The sequence below is a fragment of the Salvelinus namaycush genome, chromosome 36 (genome assembly GCF_016432855.1).
Source record: "Salvelinus namaycush isolate Seneca chromosome 36, SaNama_1.0, whole genome shotgun sequence".
NCBI lineage: Eukaryota > Metazoa > Chordata > Actinopteri > Salmoniformes > Salmonidae > Salvelinus > Salvelinus namaycush.
Window position 1 is genome coordinate 20,944,093 of NC_052342.1, and position 24,806 is coordinate 20,968,898.

Genomic DNA, 24,806 nt, shown 5'->3' on the forward strand with positions numbered 1-24,806 from the left:
TCCTCCAGCTTGGTTTTAATTGTGCAGTAACAAAACATTATGGGCCGTCCTAGGCCTCTCCCTCCCTCTCTCTTTCTCTGAGGACCAAGGACACCTAATCGTCACCTGATTCATTCCCCCAATCAGCCTCGCCGGCTCCCACTACACCAGAACAAAAGGCACCCATCTTGTTCTTGTAACCATAGTTTTGGTGGTCATTATAGATGGGTCGTGAGCTAGCAAGAAAACATTTGTTTTAGCTCACTGCTCATCTTGGCAGGAAGGAATGTTCAAGGGAAGCAAAGTGTGAAGCATACCGACGGCGGTGTGCACGCATAGAACTAGCCCAGTGCATGTTAAAAGGACAGGCACAAAGGCTTGAAGAGCAGATAAGAATTGGAATGGAAAACCTAGGCCAGTGACTGACAGAGCGTGAACGATCCCTGTAATATGAGACGTGTGTGTGAGAGAGAGAGGTGACAGTGTAAACTGACTGGCTTTGTCTTTGTACTGCTTCCAACTCTCACAGGAAAGGAAGCCTTCAAAGACTGGTTTGTGTTGGAGGTCTGGGTGGCATAGTCCCCCTCCTCTCTCTGTTCTTTAACCAAGTGTTTATTTTCTCTCTTTCAACCAAGTGGAATAGAGAAACAGAAACAATATATACAGTAAATATTACACCCACAAAAGTTCCTGAAGAATGAAGACATTTCAAATGTCATATGTGCAAAGAGTTAAAGTACAAAAAGGAAAATAAACATGGGTTGTATTTACAATGGTGTTTGTTCTTCAGTGGTTGCCCTTGTGGCAACAGGTCACAAATATTGCTGCTGTGATGTGGGTCTGTGTAATCTGAGGGAAATGTGTCTCTAATATAGTCATATTTGGCAGGAGGTTAGGAAGTGCGGCTGTTTCCACATGTTGTGGGTAGTGTGCACATAGCCTGTCTTGGTCAGCCTTTCTCAATAGCAAGGCTATGCTCACTGAGTCTGTATATAGTCATTGCTTTCCTTAAGTTTGGGTCAGTCACAGTGGTCAGGTATTCTGCCACTACTCTGTTTAGGGCCAAATAACATTCTAGTTTGCTCTTTTTTTGTAAATTCTTTCCAATGTGTCAAGTAATTATCTTTTTGTTTTCTCATGATTTGGTTGGGTCTAAATGTGTTACTGTCCTGGGGGCTCTGTGGGGTCTTTTTTGTGAACAGAGCCCCTGGACCAGCTTGCTTAGGGGGCTCTTCTCCAGGTTCATCTCTCTGTAGGTGATGGCTTTGTTATGGAAGGTTTGGGAATCGCTTCCTTTTTGGTGGTTGTAGAATTTAACAACTCTTTTCTGGATTTTGATAATTAGTGGGTATCGGCCTAATTCTGCTGTGTTCATTATTTGGTGTTTTAAGTTGTACACAGATTTTTTTGTAGAATTCTGCATGCAGTCTCAATTTGGTGTTTGACCCATTTAGTGAATTCTTGGTGAGCGGACCTCTGACCTCCACAACCATAAAGGGCAATGGATTCTAACTGATTCAAGTATTTTTTAGCCAGATCCTAATTGGTATGTTGAATTTTATGTTCCTTTTGGTGGCATAGATGGCCCTTCTTGACTTGTCTCTCAGATCGTTCACAGCTTTGTGGAAGTTACCTGTGGTGCTGATGTTTAGGCCGAGGTATAGTTTGTGCTCTAGGACAACGGTGTCTAGATGGAATTTGTATTTGTGGTCCTGGTAACTGGACCTTTTTTGGAACACCATTATTTTTTGCCTTGCTGACATTTACTGTCAGGGCCCAGGCCTGACAGAATTTGTGCAGAATATCTAGGTGCTGCTGCAGGGCCTCCTTGGGTTGGTGACACAACCCAACCTCTCTCTACACCAGTGTTCCCTCTCTCTGTCTCTTCTACACCAGTGAAAAGATAGGTGGCGTTTAGTGTACTACTGGGAACAGAGATTATCTGGATCTTTGTTCCTAGGTGTACTGTACCGTCAAATTAATAAGTCACTGGAAAAGCTTTTGACACATTTTAGTTGTATAGCAGAATACCGGCCTGACAGTAACTGAGGTGTGTTCAGCCTTTTACCCCAGTACATGCTTGTTAAATGTTTAAAACATTCGTTAAGAACCCAGTCACTTTTTTTGCAATTCACATTTAATTAAACAAAATGTTTAATCTTTACATATAGTTTTAAAATGTACAATCAATCCATCAATGTAATCATACATACAATTCTGCTTAATGTACAACTACCATAAAGGAAAAACATTGATCAGTATGAAGACAACCACCACAGGGGACGATGCGCTCTTCAACCGACAGGTCTTATCCATTAGGGCAAGCAATGGAAAACGTTTAAAAATGTTTGGCAATGTAAAATGGGTCCAACTAGTCCCTCTGTTTCAGTTTTTTTTCTTCCGTTTGGTCCCAAATGAATATGACCTAGGACAGTCACTGCAATAGTAAGAAACTAGAGCGAAAATCATTGTCAGCAGTAGTCATGACCTGCCCTTCCCCCTTTAGAATGTGTCCCAAATTGCACCCTCTTCCCTATGAAGTATACTTCTTTTGACCAGTCCTTTGGGCCCTGGTCAAAAGTAGTGCACTATATAGGGAAAAGGGTGGCATTGACACAACCCTTAGCCTTCACTCAGCAGGTAAGATGCTACTCTACGCATCGTGTCATGGAAACAAAGCAAGAGAGAAAGAGGACTCCTTTGGCTAGTGCACGCATTGTCACTGCTTCCTGTGTTGGGCCACACAGGGTGAATCAGACATAAGATTCTATTTACAGTTTTTCATGAGTCTAGGTTTACACGTGGCTGGTTCAAAATGATTGCCTTTGGTGTGCTGTATGTTTCAACAACTCAAATATACACGTTTACTTTATTGAAGTTTAAAGGAGTTGGTGGTACACTGCATTGTTGTACCTTCAATTCATGCTTTTAAGAATTAAATATGGGCTTGTGTCCCAAACGATGCCCTATTCCCTGTATAGGTTAAAGGTTAAAGAAGGATTTTTAAGCATGCCTTTCAGAGGGTTAATGGTCAAGACAAAAGCCTTACATGCCTTTTGAATGGCATATGGTGGTAGGGGCCAGGCGCAGCGGTTTCAGTTTCCAGTGTGTATCAAGATTGGTCCACCACCCAAAGGACATCCAGCCTATTTGACACAACTGAAGCATTGGAGTCAACATGGGCCAGCATCCCTGTGGAATGCTTTTAACACCTTGTATAGTCCATGCCTGACCAATTGAGGCTGTTCTGAGGGCAAAAGGGAGAGCAAGTCAATATTAAGTTGTTCCTAATGTGTTGTACACAGTCTATAATGCACTACTTTAGACCAGAGCCCTATGGGCCATGTTCAAGAGTAGTGCACTATATAGGGAATAGGGTGCCATTTGTGACGTAACCATGGAATGCTGGAAGTAGATTTAAAATGGTTTATATTGGTTTAAACTGGCATGCAAAAAGAAACATGTATGTTGAATTGTTGACGACTGGGCAGAGGAGCCTTGCAAGATACATTTCTCACACCATGAAACAGCTTAATTAAGCAAAGTAAAATCGTCAAGACACGGTTACTGTGCAGTATTACCATCGACATCATTTATTGTGTTCACTTGGAAAGAAAAGTGCAGTTTTCCAGTCTTGACTTTGTCTCGTTACTTGATTATGTAGATATCAATACTAAAAGTAGTAGCAATAGTAAAAAAAAAAAATACAAAAAAAAAAGTTATCTCCAGTTAGAGCAACAGAAAAACTCAACCTTTTTTAATATTTTCTTTTACAAACTCTGCCCACCTTCACTGTCAGAGTTGCTAGGTCTCCATCTTCATGGGACATGCTCACACAGTTCTTTAGTTCAACAGGGAGTATGTAAATGATGAGTATCACACTCTTCTGTACAACACTGCATCTGTTTTCACGTACTGAACTACAACACACATCCATACACTCCGACATGAACCAACTACTACAGTACATCCTGCTTGTATCCTTGACAACCCTCTAGCTCTCTCTCCTCACACATTAAAGCAAATCTCCCTTGGATCGAGGCCCAGTCTAATATCAAGACAGCGGTTGTCTTTAGGGGGGTTACTATAACAACCTGAATGGAATGTTGAGGTGCTCGTGACACACACATAAGCACTCTTGATTGCTCTCACACACAGTTCACAGGTAAACAATTATTTTAAGGATGGATGGGGTGTGAGGGAGGGACACAGTGGGGTCAGAGCCTGGCAGGGCGTCTGGGAGACAGCCAATCAGCGTGTCTGAACGTCCCTCCTTGGGTCCTACAGGATCATTCTGACCTCTCACCCTGGCAGCCAGGCATCAGGCTCACAGCCATGTCTGCTAGTATAAACCAATAGGACAAGGGTGGAGGAGCTTGAAGGGTGTGTGTAGGAGGTCCAATTGGTCAAGTGTGTGCTCTTGTGTGGCATCTGTGTTTGTGTGAGCGTGGGTGTGTGTTAAAAGTGCGTTCCTTGGGTATATATGTCCCAGTCCGTAGTAGCTGCGACTTTGTGGCCGGAACATCCTTCAAAACAGCCATTTAATGTCCCTTTAGTCTGTCTGTCTCTTCCTTCCTGTGGCCACTAGGGCTCTGTGGGGCTCAGTCAGTATGGTTAGGGACAGGGTTCCATGGGGTGGGAGGGTCGGGGGGGTCTGTGTCATAGAGAGGAGCCTCGACCCTCCAGTAGGTGCACCACCTCCTCCTCGCTCTCCTCATCGTCGTGACGACCTGGGAAGGAGGTGACTAGTTGAACATTATGTTGTTGGGGTCTTGGTTGGTCAACTGGGCCATATGACGAAGGATATCTTTTTTTGTGATAATACCAAGGAGACGCCTGCAGGGGGAGAGATTGATAGAGGAGAAAGAAAAGAGTTATTCACGGAGGAGCTGGCAGGGAGCACAGTCTGGTTGGTGTAGGAGAGAATTACACGTTTTTGTTGGCTCGTGCGGTCGGTCAGTCAGTGGTGGTTTTGGCCGGGGATACAATATAGTGGAATCAATCAACACAGAATGATAACGTACCAATAACCTAAATAATGGGCTCTGTTAACCAACTGACAAAATTATGGACATTTGTTTAATGTCAGAGGAAATTAATTATTTTGGGGTCTGAAGCTTAATGATCAGATGTCATAAATAAAAATGACAAAATAGTGATACATTTTAGTCAAGAGAAGTAACGTACCATTACTACCACACTGTATCTGTATTTTAGCCCAAGGTGATACAGGGAACTTAGTAACCACTCAGCCGACTGTGACCGTCAATGCAGCCAGGCCAACAAAAACAAGTCCCACTGGTGCCGAGGAAGGACAGAAGGAGGAGAGGAGGGGGTGAGTAACCAGGGGAGAATGGTGAGTGAGTGATTCTCGTTGGAAGCCTGAGGAGGAGATTTACTGAACACCTACAGGAAGAGCAGGTGAGATGAACACTAGAGGAAGAGCAAGGCAGAACACTTCTGCCTTACCAACCGACCAACCCTTCACCCTGTCAGAGATACACATACTGGAACGCTCACTCAACATTTCTGGTTAATTCAAGAGCACTTGTATCTAAAATACAATGTGGGTCATCACTACAGGCGCCCTTACAGGTTCCTCCTTCTTCCCAGAGCCAGGTCACAATTGGTTGAAATGTAAATGAGTTCTAACACAGAAAGTGTCAATTACGACGTTGTAAGAGTGTGCAGCTGGATAACAACTAGATGTCAACAGCACAAAATGTATTCCTAGAATTGACTGTTTATGACTTGTGCTCTTGAATTCAGCTATGACGAAAGCTTGAGATTTAGTGAGACATCTGGAGACATTGGAGAGAGAGACAGACGTGAGGGCAGAGTTGAGCTGAGAGAGACAGACGGTGAGGGCAGAGTTGAGCTGAGAGAGACAGACGGTGGGAGGAGAGTTGAGCTGAGAGAGACAGACGGTGGGAGGAGAGTTGAGCTGAGAGAGACAGACGGTGAGGGCAGAGTTGAGCTGAGAGAGACAGACGGTGAGGGCAGAGTTGAGCTGAGAGAGACAGACGGTGAGGGCAGAGTTGAGCTGAGAGAGAGAGCGGTGAGAGGAGAGGCTGTATGTCTATCTGTCACAGCTACAGTCCAGGGTAGAGCTATAGATTCAGTACTGTAGGAAGTGGTGGGAGGTGTTAGTGCTGCAGAAACAGGAGGCATGAAACACCACACAGACTAGGAATGGGGGGGAGGTTGAGGTGGGAGGCACCGGATGAGGCAGGGGGGTTGAGATCAGGTTAGAGGGGGGTGAAGGAGGGGTGGGTGGGTATGGTTTAGGATCAGGTTGGATGTTGTAAGGGGGGGGATGGGTGTGGCTTGGCTTAGTTAGTTACCGCTGCTGGAGGTATTAACTACCAACACACTACTACCACCACCATCGCTCCACCACCATAGACAGAGTTTGCTCTCTCACTACAGGAGGGTGGTTCTATTAGGTCTACGGCAGGGTGGGAGGGACACTAGATGCTAAATCTCCCCTCCCAGAAAAAAACATCAACCAACGTTCTGCTCGGTAAAGGCGACGCCGGAAGTGCTACGCGTTGTCGGGTCAGATGTCGTTGATCTGTTGGTCCGTCGTGGGGCAAGAGGGAGAGGGAGGGGTTAAAAAAAAAATGGTATACATAAAGAAGCAGTAATTCATTGAAGTAAAGCTGTGTATGCGTCCAATATAGCACCCTATTCCCTTTATAGCGTACTACTTTTGAAGTAGTAGTACACTATATATGGAGCCATTTGGGATGCACACTGTTTGAGCTTTTAGAGTGAAATGATGTAATAGTGTGTATGTGAAGGTTTTCTAAGTGTCGAGTGAGACAAACGCTCTAAAAACACAGGCATGGCTACATGACTGTATGCAATCAGTATATTCATGCTTATATATCTATATTCTAGAATGATTTCATATAGCGGATGAAACAGCCCATACTACTGACTAACAGCTAGTAGGATGTTGTTGAAAGGAATGGCTGTGGAGCAATAGTAAAGGATGGATATCTAACTAATCAAGGTTCAAATGACAGTTCCCATCAAAGTCCAACATTACAGGACCCATAACACTCATATAGAGTAGATCTTTAAAAATAAATAGTAATCTTACTAACTCTTGTCAATGACTAGTAGGGAATGAATAGGGAGATCCGTGATAGTGTGGCACAGTAGGTAGGTATCCAGTGAGGAGAAAGTGGATGCACACATCCCAACCAAATCAAACCAAACAAACCCCCTCCTCAAAAAAAAGAGTGTATTCATGAGTGAGTTGAAAAGACACAGTAAGATGAGTGGGTTGCTATTGGAAACGGGAACTGTCAGTTACATGCGTCGCTCCTAGGAGGGCGGGCCTAAGAGGTGGGAATGGGAGAGGGGAAGGGGTCAGTGGAATGGGAGGAGACAGGGGGCGGGGCTAGTCACCAGGGGCTCCGTGTGTTCCTTGAGCTCCTCCAGATGCGCTAATATATTCTTCTTAGTGATGATGCCCAATACAATCCTGTACAAACACACACCTGTTATTCAGAAGACTGCCCGTCACACACACACAAACACACAGAGACAGCAGCACAAAGCATAGTACACAAAAATAACTTATATAAACAACTTAATGACATATCATAAAGTGGCAAATCATAACACAACCTACATATTCTAATAGTATTGCTAAAAAAAAAAAGCTCAATGAACAATATATTTTACTTTTCCATAAATATACCACTTGTACTGATGCTGAGTGTGTATAAGTGCGTGTCAGTTGGATGCCAACTAATGTTATCGTTGCATATCATTCATCCTTGTGTCAGTTTCAACAACTTCCTTATTGATTTGTAATGGTATCTAATCTTCAGAGTAGTAGACTCAAGTGTGGTAGGCAAATTACCAAGGATTCCATAAAATATGTCTGATGTTTTGGCTATTATATGTATTGATATACTGAATGATGATTTAATTGAGAACCAAACAATAGAAAAGGATAAAATGACAACAAAATGATCAAAACTGAAAGTATAAAAACAAAGGAATGCTGTTATCTGTAATCTCATTCACTCTCAGTGCTCTCCTCTCCTGACGAGGCGTCTAAACACTCATCTTTAAACATTTACACACTGACTGCCACGCAGTGGTGGGAAAAGTACTCAATTGTCATACTTGAGTAAAAGTAAATGCTATACATCGAATTCCTTACATTAATATTAATATGCATGATTTAAAAAAAATTATAATAAACATTTTGCGGCCTGCCAGAGGCACACTCCAACTCATCATTTACAAAAGCAATATGTGGTTAGTGAATCCGCCAGATCAGAGGCATTAGGGATGACAACTCGTTATATTGAAGGTGCGAGAATTGGACCATATTGCTGTCCTGCTTTAGCATTCGAAATGTAATGAGTATTTTTGGGTGTCAGGGAAAATGTATGGGAGTAAAAAGTAAACATTTTCTCTTTACAGGGTTCAAACACATTTTGACAGATGGAATTTCATGACTTCTCCATGACTTTTAACCAAATTTCCATGACCAACCGTTGGCGGCGTCTCCATGTATGTAGAGAAAGAATGTATGCGTAATGTGGTATTGACACTGGGAGGCTGCTCTCTGATCCCATGTACAAGTGCAAGGCACAAAGTAGAATACCTGTTAGGCAACGGTATAAAACACACGTGGTCAACCCTTAGTCTGGAGAGCTACTGGGTGTGCAGGCTTTTCATCAAGCCCTGCTCAAACACATCAGAGACAGCTTATCAAGCCCTGCTCAAACACATCAGAGACAGCTTATCAAGCCCTGCTCAAACACATCAGAGACAGCTTATCAAGCCCTGCTCAAACACATCAGAGACAGCTTATCAAGCCCTGCTCAAACACATCAGAGACAGCTTATCAAGCCCTGCTCAAACACATCAGAGACAGCTTATCAAGCCCTGCTCAAACACATCAGAGACAGCTTATCAAGCCCTGCTCAAACACATCAGAGACAGCTTATCAAGCCCTGCTCAAACACATCAGAGACAGCTTATCAAGCCCTGCTCAAACACATCAGAGACAGCTTATCAAGGTCCGGTTGAGCAGCTCATTTCTAAAATGTGGTTTGTTAGAAGGGCACTGGAATAAAATCCTGCCCACCTATTAGCTCTCCTGGAGGATGGTTGACCACCCTTGATGTAAAACATTGCAACCAAATACATTTCATGCCTTCTGAAATAATTCACTCATTTAACATATCAAAGATCAAATGGCTATGGTAGGCTACAAATCTTTTTATTCAGCTGAGCCAAGCCCACAGACTTCCTTCAGGAAATGTACCTTTTAATTTAGTCATTTATCTTAGAAGTGTTAACTTTGCAGGCTGACTGGCATGTATTGAGTTGCAATGTCCCATACATTGGATGCCCAAATCAACTGGAAGTATCTACAAAACAAGTGTTGAAGCCAAATAATCCAAAAGAAACCTTTTTTCCTAAAATTACTGTTCGCGATTCACAAATTATTATTTTGATTCACATTTGATATTTTGATTCACCTTCAATTCATTGCATTGAACCGAATCACAGCTAATACAATAGCGAAGGGAATCGTTTGTTTTTTGTATGTGCCGTTTAAATGAATCAACTTTGTATGGCCTTGCTCGCAAGCAGTAGCGGTGCGCGGTTAAATCACTGTTGATTTTTATTTGATTGATAAAATATTTAAAAACTGTGCCTAAATAAATGACATCAACAGAATTTATTAAATACATTTCCATCATTTTCCAAAAGTTTAAGGCCTCGAAAACACTTTTAAAATTCCATAACTTTTCCAGTATTTTCATGACGTACGAACCCTCTTTTGGAATTGAGTGTAGTAAAAGTTATCCAAAATATAAAATAGTATAAAGTACAGATACCCCAAAAAACGACTTCAGTATTTTTACTTAGTTACAACACACAGAGCAAGGGTTTATCCAATGATCCTTGAATTCCTATTTTAACCACCAGGTGTCTCTGAAGTATCATATACAACCAGTGAGCTCATCCACAGTAATTGACGATGACCACCAACTTCTAAACACATCACAAGTCTCTCAAATATTTTTTCCAGAGGGAACTGGATAAAACGATCCAACTATTTGTTAAGCGGTATCACAGTTGTGTTATATTGGTTAGCATAGCACAGCTAGCATTTAGCTGAGAAGCCATGCAGCGTACAGATTACAAGGTTATACAGTTTATAATCCCAGGGTTTCCAGTCCCAGTGTCCATGCATCACTCAATCCCTTACAGAAAAAAGATTGCAGTTTTGAAACTAGAGTAAAAGTGAAGTAACTGCAGTCGACTGTGGTATTTTGGTCAGAGTAATTGTAGAATAACTATAACTGCTGTCACACTGCAAAATTACTGCAGTAAAAAAGAAAAACATGATTTCAGACGCAGTATTTGCAGCACAAAACGCAATACTTCACTCTAACTGCAATCTTTTTCCGAAAGGATGTGAGGGGATGCTACTATATCCCAATATCCACACTAGCATACCACTTAGAATAGATGACATCCAATACACTGCTTCATTCTAAGTAGTAGTGTGTACATTGGAACAGAACTTGAGAGTGTGTGCTGGGTTTGTACTGGGGGAACTCTGTCTGTTGCCTGTTGAGGTGTTTGTTAGTTCAAATTGAGGTTAGGAGGACTGAGGAAGACTCTTTCCCTCCAGTGTTCCTTCCTTCTCTTCCTCCTCTTCTTTCACCCCCACCCTACCAAAACACATTCCCCTATTTTGAGGCTGTGATTCCCTCCCCATTGTTCTCATCCAAGATCACTTTTAAAATCGCCTCTTCCCCTCTCTCCACTCCCCCTGCCCTCTTCACATGCCAACCCTACCCCTTTCCCTCCTCTCCCCCTACCCCTTTCCTCTCACCCGTTGTGTGTCACCAGACACTGGCGGAGGCCCAGCTTACGGAAGATGTCCACCACTATCTCCATGGGCGTGTGGTCAGTGACGGTGAAGGGGCTCATGTCCAAGATGGAGCGCAGCTTGAGGGGCCGCGGGCTGTCGGCGGGCAGGGTGGGGGCGTGCTGCGTGAAGTAGACCCGCGAGGTCAGCAGGATACCCTCCTGCTTTCGCCGTGCGTTTTCTGTGAAAAGGAGGAGAGAGAAAGATTAGCGTCTAAGGAGTGCCAGACAGGCGAGGTTGGCACTTATGAGACGATTCCATTGGTTCCATCGCGCTAGCCAGGCAAGCTAAGTCAAGTGCAGCTAAAGTATAAAAAATAAACACTATTTGAAGTTTTGAACCCAGGTCTGAGCACCCCCCACAACCTTTTTATTTATTGAATATTCGAAACATACAATATACTTGCAGTGAAGCCGCTGAACAAGTACATCATACCAGTCATCCAACAGATTCCCATTCAGAGCGACACACAGAAGCATCCAGGATCAATGCCATACTCAAGGGCATGTTGACCGATCTACCACCAGGCCAAAAAACGTGAACCCGAACCCTCCAAGATCCCCCCACAGTTCCCCAATAGCTGTCCCTGAACCATTCGAGACCCCTCCCACAGTCCCCCCAGGAAGAACAATTAAAAACACAATTAATTCCATTCCCCACCCCCACGAACCCCCCAAATGCTCCAACAACCAAGAGAATGAACTAAAGAGAAAAAAGGAAAAGACAGAAGAAAACAGCAAACAACAATGCAAAAAAATATATTTTTTTTAATAAGAAATTTAAAAGAAAGGACATCAAGGACAACTAAAATCATAACAGCAATGCCAACTATATATGTTTGTGTATATGTCTGGCACTATTACATGTACAGTGGGGAGAACAAGTATTTTATACACTGCCGATTTTGCAGGTTTTCCTACTTACAAAGCATGTAGAGGTCTGTAATTTTTATCATAGGTACACTTCAACTGTGAGAGACAGATTTACTAAGATAATTAGTAATTGACTGACCCGGTCTCTCCAGATCTCCTAACAGTACTATTTCTAGGTTCAATTTTAGATCACTGGTATGCATTTCAGGCCATTCCTGAACCTGAGACCAGAAACAGGCTACCTGAGGGCAATACCAAAATAAATGGTCTATTGATTCTGTATCCTCACAACAAAATCTGCAGAGCTTCGATGATTTTATGCCCCAAATATTCAAAAATAATTTGTTGGCAAGAATTCTATATAATCATTTTAGCTGAAAAGCATGAAGTCTTGAATCTTGCGTTGTTTTATATATCAACTCATATACCCTGTACCATGGAATCGGTACATCAAAAATCTCTTCCCAACTATTTTGCAATCTGTATGGCACAGTTGTCAACATCCTGGTCCTCAAATGAAACTGGTATACTTTCCTATTTATGCTATTTTTATTCCTCTGCCAGTTTTGATCCTTTATATTGGGCAGACAGACCAGTTCCCCACCTCCTCCCGCTGCCACCTGACTCCTCCATTTTTTGGGTAATGCTGTAATCAATTGGTTGTACTCTTGGATTGAGCAGACCTTTCCATACAATACTGATAACTCCATGAATCGGCAGTAAATCGGCAGACATAACTCTACCATTCCAATATAATTTAAGAACAAAATACCCTTTTCAAACATCTTTCCCATAAATACAGGTATTTTATCAACCAGCACATTTGAGTTTAGCCATAATATTTGTTATATCTTTTCAGGGGGATGAAATTGAAAATGTAGCCAGCTCTGCAATGCTTGTTTGAAAAAGAGAGATACTTTGAAAAAAGTATAATTTTCAATTAATCAAATATGAGACATGGCAATCTGCACAAAGGCAAAAAGGACATTTTTTTTTAAATGGATGAGCTTATCTTAGTAATCTACTTGAGAACCATTTAGGGTTCAAATAAAACTTTTGAATGAGTGAAGCTTTTAGAGAGAGGTGTAGTGCTCTTACATGTAATAATCTCAACCCACGCAATTCATATTCACTATATAGAGAGGCACATTTAATTTAGTTTGGTTTAGCGAAATATTTTTGGCTAATATGATTTGAAAAATTAATCATCAGGAGTAGGCAGCGCCATAAGTAAGTGAGTAAACTGAGATATGACTAAGGAGTTAATCAGGGCAATTTTTCCATAAATAGACAGGTATTTAACTCTCCATGGTTGCAGGATCTTGTCTATTTTTACAAGGTTTCTATTGAAATTCATTGTGGAGAGCTTATTTATATCTTTTGTGATATGAATACCGAGTATGTCTACTTCGCCATCAGCCCATTTTATAGGTAAACTGCAGGGTAATGTAAAAGTTGTATTTTTTAAGGATCCTATACATAATATTGTACACTTATCATCATTAGGTTTTAGTCCAGAGAGTACAGAAAAGTTATCTAGATCTTCAATGAGACATTGCAGGGATCTAGCTTGCGGACTTAATATAAAACTTGAGTCGTCGGCATACATGGACACCTTTGTTTTTAAGCCTTGGATTTCTAATCCTCTAATGTTGTTATTGTATCTGATTTTAATAGCTAGCATTTCGATGGCCATAACGAATAGATATGGTGATAGCGGACACCCTTGTTTAACTCGTCTTGACAATTAAAAACTCTGAGAAGTAGCCGGTATTTACTATTTTACACCTGGGGTTGCTATATGTTATTTTTACCCATTTTATAAGAGAATTACCGAAATTGAAAAAAATCCATACATTTATAAATAAAACCTAGTCTTACTTTATCAAATGCCTTTTCAAAATCCGCTATAAATACCATTCCTGGCTTCTTATATGTTTCATTATGTTCTATTATTTCTAGTAGTTGTTGTATATTATCTCCAATGTATCATCCATGTAAAAAACCTGTCTGATCAGGATGAACAATACATGGTAAAAACCCTTTTAATTCTGAGTGCTATGCATTATGCTAGTATTTTTGCATCACAACATTGAAGTGTAAGGGGCCTCCAGTATTTTAGATGTAAAGACCCAGTCTATTTTCAATCTGGGTCTTGTTTAAATAATAGAGAAATCAGACCTTCCTGCTGAGTACCTGACAGACTACCATTTCTATAGGAGTAGTTAAAAACAATCTAACAATGGAGCTTTTAGTATAACAAAAAATAATTGATATACCTCTACCGGTATGCCATCAAGACCTGGGGTTTTTCCAGACAGAGGATTTAATAGCGTCAAAAAGTTCTTCCTCTGTAATTTGGCCTTCACACTGATCTTTCTGTACATTAATTAAAAAAAAATATATATATTATTTGGAAAGAATTCCTTACCATAATCTTCATTCAGTGGGAAAGGATGAGAGGGAAAAGAGAACATCTGCCTAAAATATTTAGCTTCCTCTAAAAATATAATTTGGAGAATCATAGATGACTCCGTCTTCAGTAACAAGTTTCTGCAAATTCGTTTTGTTAGCGTTCCTGTATTGGAGATTCAGGAAGAATTTTGTGCATTTTTCTCCATATTCCATCCAGTTTGCTTTATTTTTGTAATAGATTACATTAGATCATTCTTGAATAAGTTCCTCAAGTTCTTTTTGTTTTTCCGCTAACTTATTTTGTATCTCTGTAGTATCGTTTCAATTGCTATCTACCTGTACTATTAGTTCATGGATTTCCCATGTTAGTCTTCTCTTTAGCCAGAAACTGCTTTTTTATTATTGATGAATATTGAATTGAATGACCCCTGAAGGTACATTTAAAAGGTATCCCAAACAATAAGAGGATTTTCTGAACCTATATTATACTGAAAAAAATTCAGTTATAAATTATTTTGTCTTAGTTAAAAATACAGTTGAAGTCCGAAGTTTACATACACTTAGGTTGGAGTCATTAAAACTCGTTTTCAACCACCCAAAATTTCTTATTAACCTTTCTGAACCACCCATCCCGGATCCAGGATAATTGTCATCAGCAACGCTGAATAGCATAGCGCCACAGGTAAATAATATTACTAGAAAATATTCATATTCATGAAATCACAAGTGCAATATTGCAAAACATAGCTTAGCCTTTTCTTAATCCACCTGTCGTCTCAGATGTTGAAATTATGCTTTACAGCGAAAGCAATACAAGCGTTTGTGTAAGTTTATCGATCGCTCGACAAAACAATAAGTACATTTAGCATCAGGTAACTTGGTCACGAAAATCAGAAAAGCAATCAAATTAATCGTTTACCTTTGATGATCTTCGGAAGTTTTCACTCATGAGACTCCCAGTTAGACAACAAATGTTCCTTTTGTTCCATAAAGATATTTTTTATATCCAAATACCTCCGTTAGTTTGGTGCGTTATGCCCAGGAATCCACCGGAAAGAGCGGTCACGACAACGCAGACAAAAATTCCAAATTATATCCATAATGTCCACAGAAACATGTCAAACGTTTTTTATAATCCATCCTCAGGGTGTTTTTCAAATATCTATTCGATAATATATCAACCGGGACAGTTGGCTTTTCACTAGGACCGGGAGTAACAATGGCTGCCTTTCTCTTTTGCGCACAACTCACTCTGAGAGCCCCCACCTATCCACTTACGCAATGTGGTCGTTCACGCTCATTCTTCAAAATAAAAGCCTGAAACTATGTCTAAAGGCTGTTGACACCTTAGGGAAGCCATAGAAAAAGGAGTCTGGTTGATATCCCTTTAAATGGGCAATAGGGATGCATAGGAACAGAGAGGTTTCAAAAACAGGGGCACTTCCTGATTGGATTTTCCTCAGGTTTTAGCCTGCAATATCAGTTCTGTTTAACTCACAGACAAACCTTTGACAGTTTTGGAAACTTCAGAGTGTTTTCTATCCTAATCTGACAATTATATGCATATTCTAGTTTCGGGGGCTGAGAAATAGGCAGTTTCAAATGGGTACGTTTTTTAGCCAAAAACGAAAATACTGCCCCCTAGCCTTAAGAAGTTTTAACAAACTATAGATTTGGCACATCGGTTAGGACATCTACTTTTTGGATGACAAGTCATTTTTCCAACAATTGTTTACAGACAGATTATTTCACTTTTACCTCACTGTATCACAATTCCAGAGGGTCAGAGGTTTACATACACTAAGTTGACTGTGCCTCTAAACAGCTTGGAAAATTCCAGAAAATGATGTCATGGCTTTAGATGCTTCTGATAGGCTAATTGACATCATTTGAGTCAATTGGAGGTGTACCTATGGATGTATTTCAAGGCCTACCTTCAAACTCAGTGACTCTTTGCTTGACATCATGGGGCAATCAAAAGAAATCAGCCAAGACCTCAGGAAAATAATTGTTGACCTCCACAAGTCTGGTTCATCCTTGGGAGCAATTTCCAAACGCCTGAAGGTACCACGTCCATCTTTACAAACAATAGTATGCAAGTATAAACACCATGGTACCACGCAGCCGTCATACTGCTCAGGAAGGTGACGTGTTCTGTCTCCTAGAGATAAACCTACTTTGGTGCGAAAAGTGCAAATCAATCCCAGAACAACAGCAAAGGACCTTGTGAAGATGCTGGAGGAAACAGGTATAAAAGTATCTACATCCACACTAAAACAAGTCCTATATCGACATAACCTGAAAGGCCGCTCAGCAAGGAAGAAGCCACTGCTCCAAAACCACCATAAAAAAGCCAGACTATGGTTTGCAACTGCACATGGGGACAAAGATCGTACTTGTTGGAGAAATGTCCTCTGGTCGGATGAAGCAAAAATAGAACTGTTTGGCCATGATGACCATCCTTATGTTTGGAGCAAAAAGGGGGACGCTTGAAAGCCGAAGAACACCATCCCAACCGTGAAGCACAGGGGTGGCAGCATCATGTTGTGGGGGTGCTTTGCTGCAGGAGGGACTGGTGCACTTCACAAAATAGATGGCATCATGAGAGGAAAATTATGTGGATATATTGAAGCAACATCTCAAGACATCAGTCAGGAAGCTTGGTCGCAAATGGGTCTTCCAAATGGACAATGAACCCAAGCATACTTCCAGAGTTGTGGCAAAATGGCTTAAGGACAACAAAGTCAAGGTATTGGATTGTCCATCACAAAGCCCTGACCCTAATCCTATGGAAAATGTGTGATCAGAACTGAAAAAGTCTGTGCGAGCAAGGAGGCCTACAAATCCGACTCAGTTACACCAGCTCTGTCAGGAGGAATGGGTCAAAATTCACCCAACTTATTGTGGGAAGCTTGTGGAAGGCTACCCGCAACGTTTGACCCAAGATAAACAATTTAAAGGCAATGCTACCAAATACTAATTGAGTGTATGTAAACTTCTGACCCACTGGGAATGTGATGAAAGAAATACAAGCTGATATAAGTAATTCTCTCTACTATTATTCTGACATTTCACATTCTTAAAATAAAGTGGTGATCCTAACTGACCTAAGACAGGGAATTTTTACTAGGACTAAATGTCAGGAATTGTGAAAAACTGTGTTTAAATGTATTTGGCTAAGGTGTATGTAAACTTCCGACTTCAACTGTAAGTTGTTCTCCATTAAACTTTGATAAAATCTCCAATATCCCCCTCCACGTAGAAAATCTATAAGAGTTATGTGAATGCCAATTAGATGATGATCCGATCGCATTCTGTCTCCTATTAAAACTTTTTTAACCTTTGATGAAAGAGACAAGAAAGTAGTCAAGACGACTAGCTTGATTAAGTCTCCTCCATGTATATCTCACTAGGTCTGGGTTTTTTAGTCTCCAAATATCCACTATTTCTAATGTGTCCATAATATTTGTGATTTCCTTAAGGGCGCGGTGATGATAGTTTGTAGTGATTACCTTTACGGTCCATTGAGGTACTTAACACTGTGTTATAGTCTCCTACCATAATGATTAGGTCATTTGTTGCCTGTAAGTTTAATAAATTGGTATAAATGTTTTCGAAGAAGTGTGGATCATCCTGATTTGGACCATATAGATTAATGAGCAAAATGTATTTTTAGTCCACTTTCATATTCAAAAGGATCCACCTTCCTTGTGAATCATTCCTGACTATTTGCACATTCAGATCGAAATTTTTGTTAATTAATATCATCACACCCTTTGAGTTCCTTTGTCCATGACAGAAAATTATTTCACCACCCCATTCCTTTTTCCATGCAACTTCACCTAAGGATGTAGAGTGAGTTTCCTGTAAACAGTATATGTTATATTACTTTTCTTTTAGCCATGTAAAGACTGATCTTCTTTTTTTATAATTTGCTAAACCGTTACAATTATAACTGGCTATACTTATTTCACCCCTTATCATAACTAGATACTATTCTCAGTCTAAATTGATCATAATTAGTGCTTGTAAAGTTACTGCCATCAGAGGTATTATGAAGGTCAAAACTAGAGCTTTCAAATGTCTGATATTTAGAATTCAAGAAATAGGTTCTAGCAATATTTGTTTTATTCCCTTGCCTGTTTGCCTGTGAGCCAATGCCACAGATGTTAGAAAATTGAGACAAGGTATTATGTGTGTAGTAAATCTGAGTAGGTTGATGTGTATGACATTGGATGTGATATAGTGAGAGTGTGTACAATGTCTGTATAAGAGTAAGACTATAATGTGTGATGTCCAAATAAATAATAACTCTGCCAATTTGCATGGTTGAGTGTCTATGTGTGTAACATGTAGTGCGTATAGCCTTAACTTCTCTAGGGTAGGGGGCAGCATTTTCACGTTTGGATGAAAAGCATACCCAAATTCAACTGCTAGTTACTCATCCCCAGGAGATAAGATATGTATAGTATTAGTATATTTGGATAGAAAACACTCTGAAGTTTCTAAAACTGTTTGAATCATGTCTGTGAGTATAACAGAACTTATTTAGCAGGCGAAACCCCGAGGACAAACCATTCAGATATTTTTTTTTTAGGTCACTGTCTTTTCAATGAAATTTCATTGGGAAACCAGATTTCTAAGCGAATTGCTTGCAGTTCCTACGGCTTCCACTAGATGTCAACAGTCCTGGGAAATAGGTTGAGGTTATTCCTTTGTGTAATGAAGAAATACGGCCATCTTGAAGTCGAGGCACTCCAGGTGTCCTGGACATGCGCTTCAATCAAACAGAAGGCATGCAACATTTTGTTTTAATCTTGTATTGAACACATATCATCCCGTATTCAATTGTATCGATTATTAACGTTAAAAAAATACCTAAAGTTGTATTACAAAAGTCGTTTTTTGGCAAAGTTTACAGGTAACCTTTGAGATATTTTGTCGTCACGTTTGAGCAAGTTGGAACCGGTGTTTTTCTGGATCAAACGCGCCAAATAAATGGACATTTTGGATATATATCGACGGAATTAATCGAACAAAAGGATCATTTGTGATGTTCACGGGACATATTGGAGTGCCAACAACAGAAGCTCGTCGAAGGCATGAATTATATTTTTATTTCTGCGTTTTGTGTCGTGCCTGCAGGGTTGAAATGTTTTCTCTCTTTTGTTTACTATGGTGCTATGCTCAGATAATAGCATCGTATGCTTTCGCTGAAAAGCCTATTTGAATTCTGACATGTTGGCTGGATTCACAACCAGTGTAGCTTTAATTTGGTATCTTTCATGTGTGATTTAATGAAAGTTTGATTTTATAGTAATTTTCATAGTAATTAATTTTAATTTGGCGCTCTGCATTTTCTCAGGCTTTTTGCCAAGTGATACAGTAGCGTCTTGCCTAAACTCAGATTTTTGGATATAAATATGGACTTTACCGAACAAAAAATACATGTATGAAGTCCTATGAGTGTCATCTGATGAAGATTATCAAAGGTTAGTGATTCATTTTATCTCTATTTCTGCTTTTTGTTACTGCTCTCTTTAGCTGGAAAAATGGCTGTCTTTTTCTGTGACTTGGCTCATACCTAACATAATCGTTTGGTGTGCTTTCGTCGTAAAACCTTATTGAAATCGGACACTTTGGCTGGATTTACAACAAGTGTAGCTTTAAAATGGTGTAAAATACTTGTATGCTTGAGGAATTTAAATTATGGGATTTCTGCTGTTTTGAATTTGGCGCCCTGCAGTTTCACTGGCTGTTGACGAGGTGGGACGCTACCGTCCCACATACCCTAGAGAGGTTAATATTCATGATGATAATTGTAATCCATATCGTATCACCATCATAGTTGCATCATAATTACCTTTAACATCATTGAAAAACACATTCCAGCATTTCCATAGCAATTGACGTTTCACATGATCACGAACGAGACCTTGCATTACTCTAGAGACGGCTTCACTACAGTACAAATGTTTTCCGTTCAATATATTATTATTCCCCAATACCCCTATTCTGACATCTTCCCCTTGCTTGTTGTAAACATATATAAACTTGTAGACAAATACATAAAAAAGATAGACAAACAAACACATTAAATTATAAAACAGTTCTCAACAATAGAGAGAGCGGGAGAGAAGAGATGAGAAAGAGAGTGAGAAGAGAGCGAGATCAGGTGTGTGTGTGTATGTATAAGTCCGTATGTGTAAGCAAGCATGTAATTGAGTACGTGTGTGCCCCCCACAACCTGCCGTCTCAGTTTCTCCTCACCTATAGCGATGGTGATGTCCCTGCGCAGGGCGAAGCCCACCAGTCTCTGAGACTCCTTGGAGACGATGACAGGGAAGCCATTGTAGCTGGTCTCGTTGATGATCACCTGGAGTTCCTCCACCGTCAGGTCGTCCTGCGTCAGCACCGCTAACGGCGGATCACTACGCTGCGGGCGCATCACCTGAAGTCACACAGAAAGTGGTTTAGGCTGAACCCTAACTGACGCCTTTAAGTCAACTTTTTACTTAATCATACATTGATGTCAATGGTACTGCATCTAACTGTTAATGATTCAGTGTGCCAATGTATTCATTTAATCTGTCCATAATAAATATTTGTTCCTTACACACACAATATGTTGATGGAGCTTGCATGCAAGTATTTCACCGCACCTTTTATACATGCTGTAAACTGTGTACGTGACAAATAACATTTGATTTTGACACACCTCCCGCGCCAGCGTGGTATGTGTGAACTCTGACTTGGCGTCCAGGAAAGGATACCCGTTGAGGCGGATGTGTGACTCGTAGATGCCCTCACGCCCAAAGGCGTCGCCCACCCACTTGCTGGTCATGACGGCCGCCATGAGGGGCACAATGTATTCCAGACCGCCAGTCAGCTCAAACACAATAACCACGAGAGACACGGTCATCCTCGTCACACCACCTGAAAAAAATGTATATATATATATATTATTGACTTTTTATTTTACCAGGTAAGTTGACAGAAGTGAGAACCTATTATTTTTATACAGCAACGACCTACAGACAAAAGGAAAGGTTTGAATGGGAGAGGACCAAAGCCATCCAACAGGATAGATTACATTTTACACAGCTTCGTGTTTCTGTGATCCATTGACAAACACAGTCTATATAACAATGTATCACAAGAATGGGGAATGAACACTGAGTAGGAGTATCAGACGTGACCATATCATTACAGACACCCACATCCAGTCAGTGTAACTCACCCAGACATGCAGCAGCCCCCACCATGGCATAGAGTCCCGGGGTGATGCAGTCGGTGCCTACCTCACACCACTCCCTGAACACTAACCAGTCGTGGTGGTAGTATGCCAGTTGCTCCACGGCGATGCCAACAATCCGCCCGGCGATCGCCCCGATGGCCATACTTGGGATGAATAGGCCTGCCGGAACCTGGGGACAGGAACCACAAAAAAACTATCCGGAACTGAAATTCCAATTCTGATTTTGCTCAGTATTTCTCAACCCTAACCATGAGCAGCATTACTTAAAGTCTAGACTACAATCTAAGATTTGGATTAGACCACAATCTGAGAGACATGCATACCCAATACCATCACATTAAAAGGGGAAGTTCACCCAAAAACACTTCTGGGCTCTTTATAAAACTTTCCCGAAACGACATTCATAAGTTAAAAATGTGCCTACTGAAATAAGTTAGCAGAAAAATTGTGCAGAGAAAGTCATTACAAGGACTATCTCGATCATGGGAGGCCAGAGCGGTGTGTTGAGGTATTTAGGATGGACTTTTGACATTGCATGGGGTTTCTATGGGGAAGGCGGGGGGTAGAATCAGCGTATTACCTACATCTAAATACTCAAGCAATAGACCTAAAAACTGTCTGGGGTACTGACAAACGACCAGGCAATAGTAGTTATAAAGGATGTTTTTGGCTGAACTTCCCCTTTAACTGCCGGGCTACATTAACTAGACGGTAGTACCCAACCTGCCCTGCCTCACCTTGAGTCCGAAGGTGAATATTGTCATGATGATCTTGAAGACGAGCGCCAGGCACAGCTGCCACATGGCTGTGTACACCCCGGGCCCCGCCGGCTTGTTAGGCGACGCATCCACAAACGCCTTGCTCCCGTTCATCTGACTCCTGTAATGGCACAGCTGGGACGACTCCAGCGGCCCACAGTCAGTGAACAACTCCTTTATCAGCTCGCTGGTGTTCTGCCGCGTGTACGGGTTGGGGAACGCCACCACGGCGGTAATGGCCGCCACGAAGATGACCTCCAGGACGGGGTATTTCCCGAAGCGGGTGGACTTCCTCCTTCGGCACCAGGCGATGTTGGCCTTGATGAAGAAGGCCCCCCAGAGGCCTCCAAACACCCCCAGCAGGATGAAGGGGATAAGCTCAAACAGGTACCAGGGGGTGTGGTACTCCACGTAGAACAGGACCAGACGGCTGTTGCCAAACGGGTTGATGGATCGGAGGACGAAGGCTGCCACTAGCGCAGCGAAGAAGGAGCGCCACAGAGTCTTCAGAGGGAAGTAGTAACTCACCTAGAGAGAGAGATGCAGAGAGACAGGTGAATAGGGGACATTATAGTGGGATGCATTAACTCATACAGAGACACAAGAGTGCATGAACAGATTTTACATCAGTTGTCAAAGTGCTTACACAGAAACTCGGCTTAAAACGAGGCTATAGTGTGTGTGATGTGCTTACTTATACGGACACACTCATAGAAACACACACACACACACACACACACACACAATATAAAATGTACCTCCTCCAAGCTGAAGAGTACTCCGCCTATGGGAGCACCAAAAGCCACAGACACCCCAGCCGCTGATGCTGCAGATAGGACCTGCAGAGAAAACAAATAAAAAAGATTAGTACCAAAACACAGGCCGAGTCAGCTGAAACACTGACAGGAATTTACCCAAAACACAGGCCGAGTCAGCTGAAACACTGACAGGAATTTACCCAAAACACAGGCCGAGTCAGCTGAAACACTGACAGGAATTTACCCAAAACACAGGCCGAGTCAGCTGGAACACTGACAGGAATTTACCCAAAACACAGGCCGAGTCAGCTGGAACACTGACAGGAATTTACCCAAAACACAGGCCGAGTCAGCTGAAACACTGACAAGAATTTACCCAAATCATAAATCATACAACAGAAAAGGTCACCAAAAGAATGTCTTATAACAAAACTCTAAACTTTGTAATGTAATACAATGGATACATACACCAAACCATACACTCTCTCTTCTTGGCCTCATTCCTACTGTACTTGGACAAAGTTATATTGTATTTCTCCACACCTAATAGAACAGTAGATCATACATACCTCTCTCTTCTTGGCCTCGTTCTTGCTGTACTTGGGGAAGAGGTATGAGAAGATGTTTCCACAGCAGCAGGCCACATGAACCAGGGGTCCCTCTTTCCCCAGGCTCAGCCCAGACGCTACAGCCAGCACCAGGGTCACCGTCTTGATCAGCAGGGTCCACTTCCCCAGGTAACCCCGGATGATGAACCCACTCAGGATGGTCTTTATCTGGGAGACAGAGAGATGAGGGGAAATAAGGTAAATATACTACTGGAGAAATTATTTCTAGGTTTAATCTGGAGAAGCACCGAGGGTAGAGGAGGTAGATGGTTAGGTCTGTTGAAGAAATAAGGCAAATGTCCAAACATATTCCAAACTGCTCCCGAAAAGCCACCCTGATATAAACGATATACCCTGACAAATCGTTTCTCTCTATGGGCAAAATTTGTTGTCAGTCTTAGAACCAAATAATCATATTTATTGAGACCACCGCGACTAGCTTGCCAGATATGGTCAATGTCACGATCTAAGAATTTTGAAGAAATTAAAACTCCAACTGCTCCGCAGTGCTCATCCCCATCTCGCTTGCTCTCCTGTTGCCATGGCAACTAGAAAGTGAGATTTCGAGTGCTAGACTAGAGCAGACAAGCTCACCTCAACATGAATTTTTCCTACAAAGCAGGTGCAGAACCCACCTGAATTACAATACATAGTGTGTGTGTGTATCCATGTAAACTTGTGAGTGTTTGCATTCCACCTGTGCATGTGTGTGCGTGCGCTCTTACCTCAGGTATGCCTGAGCCACAGGCGTAGGGGGCGAACACCTTAACCAGTAACACAGCCAGCAAGGCAAAGGACAAAGCCCAGTAGATGTACATGAAGTAGTTCATGATGTAGGAACCAGGACCCTGGGAGATGAGGAGAGAGAGAGAGGAGAAGGAGAGAGAGAAGGAAGAGGCGAAGAGGGGGCAGTCGAAGGAGGGAGAGGAGCACGTTTACACACAAACTACCATTAAAGGGATAGTTTGGGATTTTGGCAATCATCAGAACTCATGAATACCATCTTTTTTTAAATCTATCTGCATCCAGCATGAAGGAAGTTAAAGGTAGATTGCGAGCCAATCCTAACTAGCTTAGCACACAAAGGGAAAGGTTTTGGGTACAGCTAGCTTCAAAATACCAACTATCCCTTTAACGTTACTACATTAAGACAGTTTGAACTATTCTGAGTGAAAAGGTAATGGAAAAGAGTGGTGAACTACTGCTGGAACACAGAAGTATTACTTCACCCAAT

The 24,806-nt window shown here is 41.5% G+C and overlaps 1 protein-coding gene across 5 annotated transcripts in view; it reads right to left on the reverse strand.

The window, feature by feature from the left end:
- Positions 1 to 3,547: 3,547 nt before the first annotated feature.
- LOC120030631 (H(+)/Cl(-) exchange transporter 3-like) overlaps positions 3,548 to 24,806 on the reverse strand; it is a 60,841-nt gene continuing 39,582 nt past the window's right edge. For 3 of the 5 annotated variants that reach the window (XM_038976061.1, XM_038976064.1, XM_038976062.1), the window contains 10 exons: positions 24,298 to 24,420; positions 23,534 to 23,740; positions 22,965 to 23,045; positions 22,186 to 22,734; positions 21,431 to 21,617; positions 20,909 to 21,126; positions 20,461 to 20,641; positions 10,868 to 11,084; positions 7,399 to 7,474; positions 3,548 to 4,815 (listed from right to left, as the gene is read on the reverse strand). In XM_038976061.1, the coding sequence (XP_038831989.1) occupies positions 4,639 to 4,815; positions 7,399 to 7,474; positions 10,868 to 11,084; positions 20,461 to 20,641; positions 20,909 to 21,126; positions 21,431 to 21,617; positions 22,186 to 22,734; positions 22,965 to 23,045; positions 23,534 to 23,740; positions 24,298 to 24,420 (2,016 nt within the window). In that variant the 3' untranslated portion in view covers positions 3,548 to 4,638. The remainder of the gene's footprint in view (positions 4,816 to 7,398; positions 7,475 to 10,867; positions 11,085 to 20,460; positions 20,642 to 20,908; positions 21,127 to 21,430; positions 21,618 to 22,185; positions 22,735 to 22,964; positions 23,046 to 23,533; positions 23,741 to 24,297; positions 24,421 to 24,806) is intronic. The other 2 variants (XM_038976063.1, XM_038976065.1) reach the window with 1 other exon arrangement.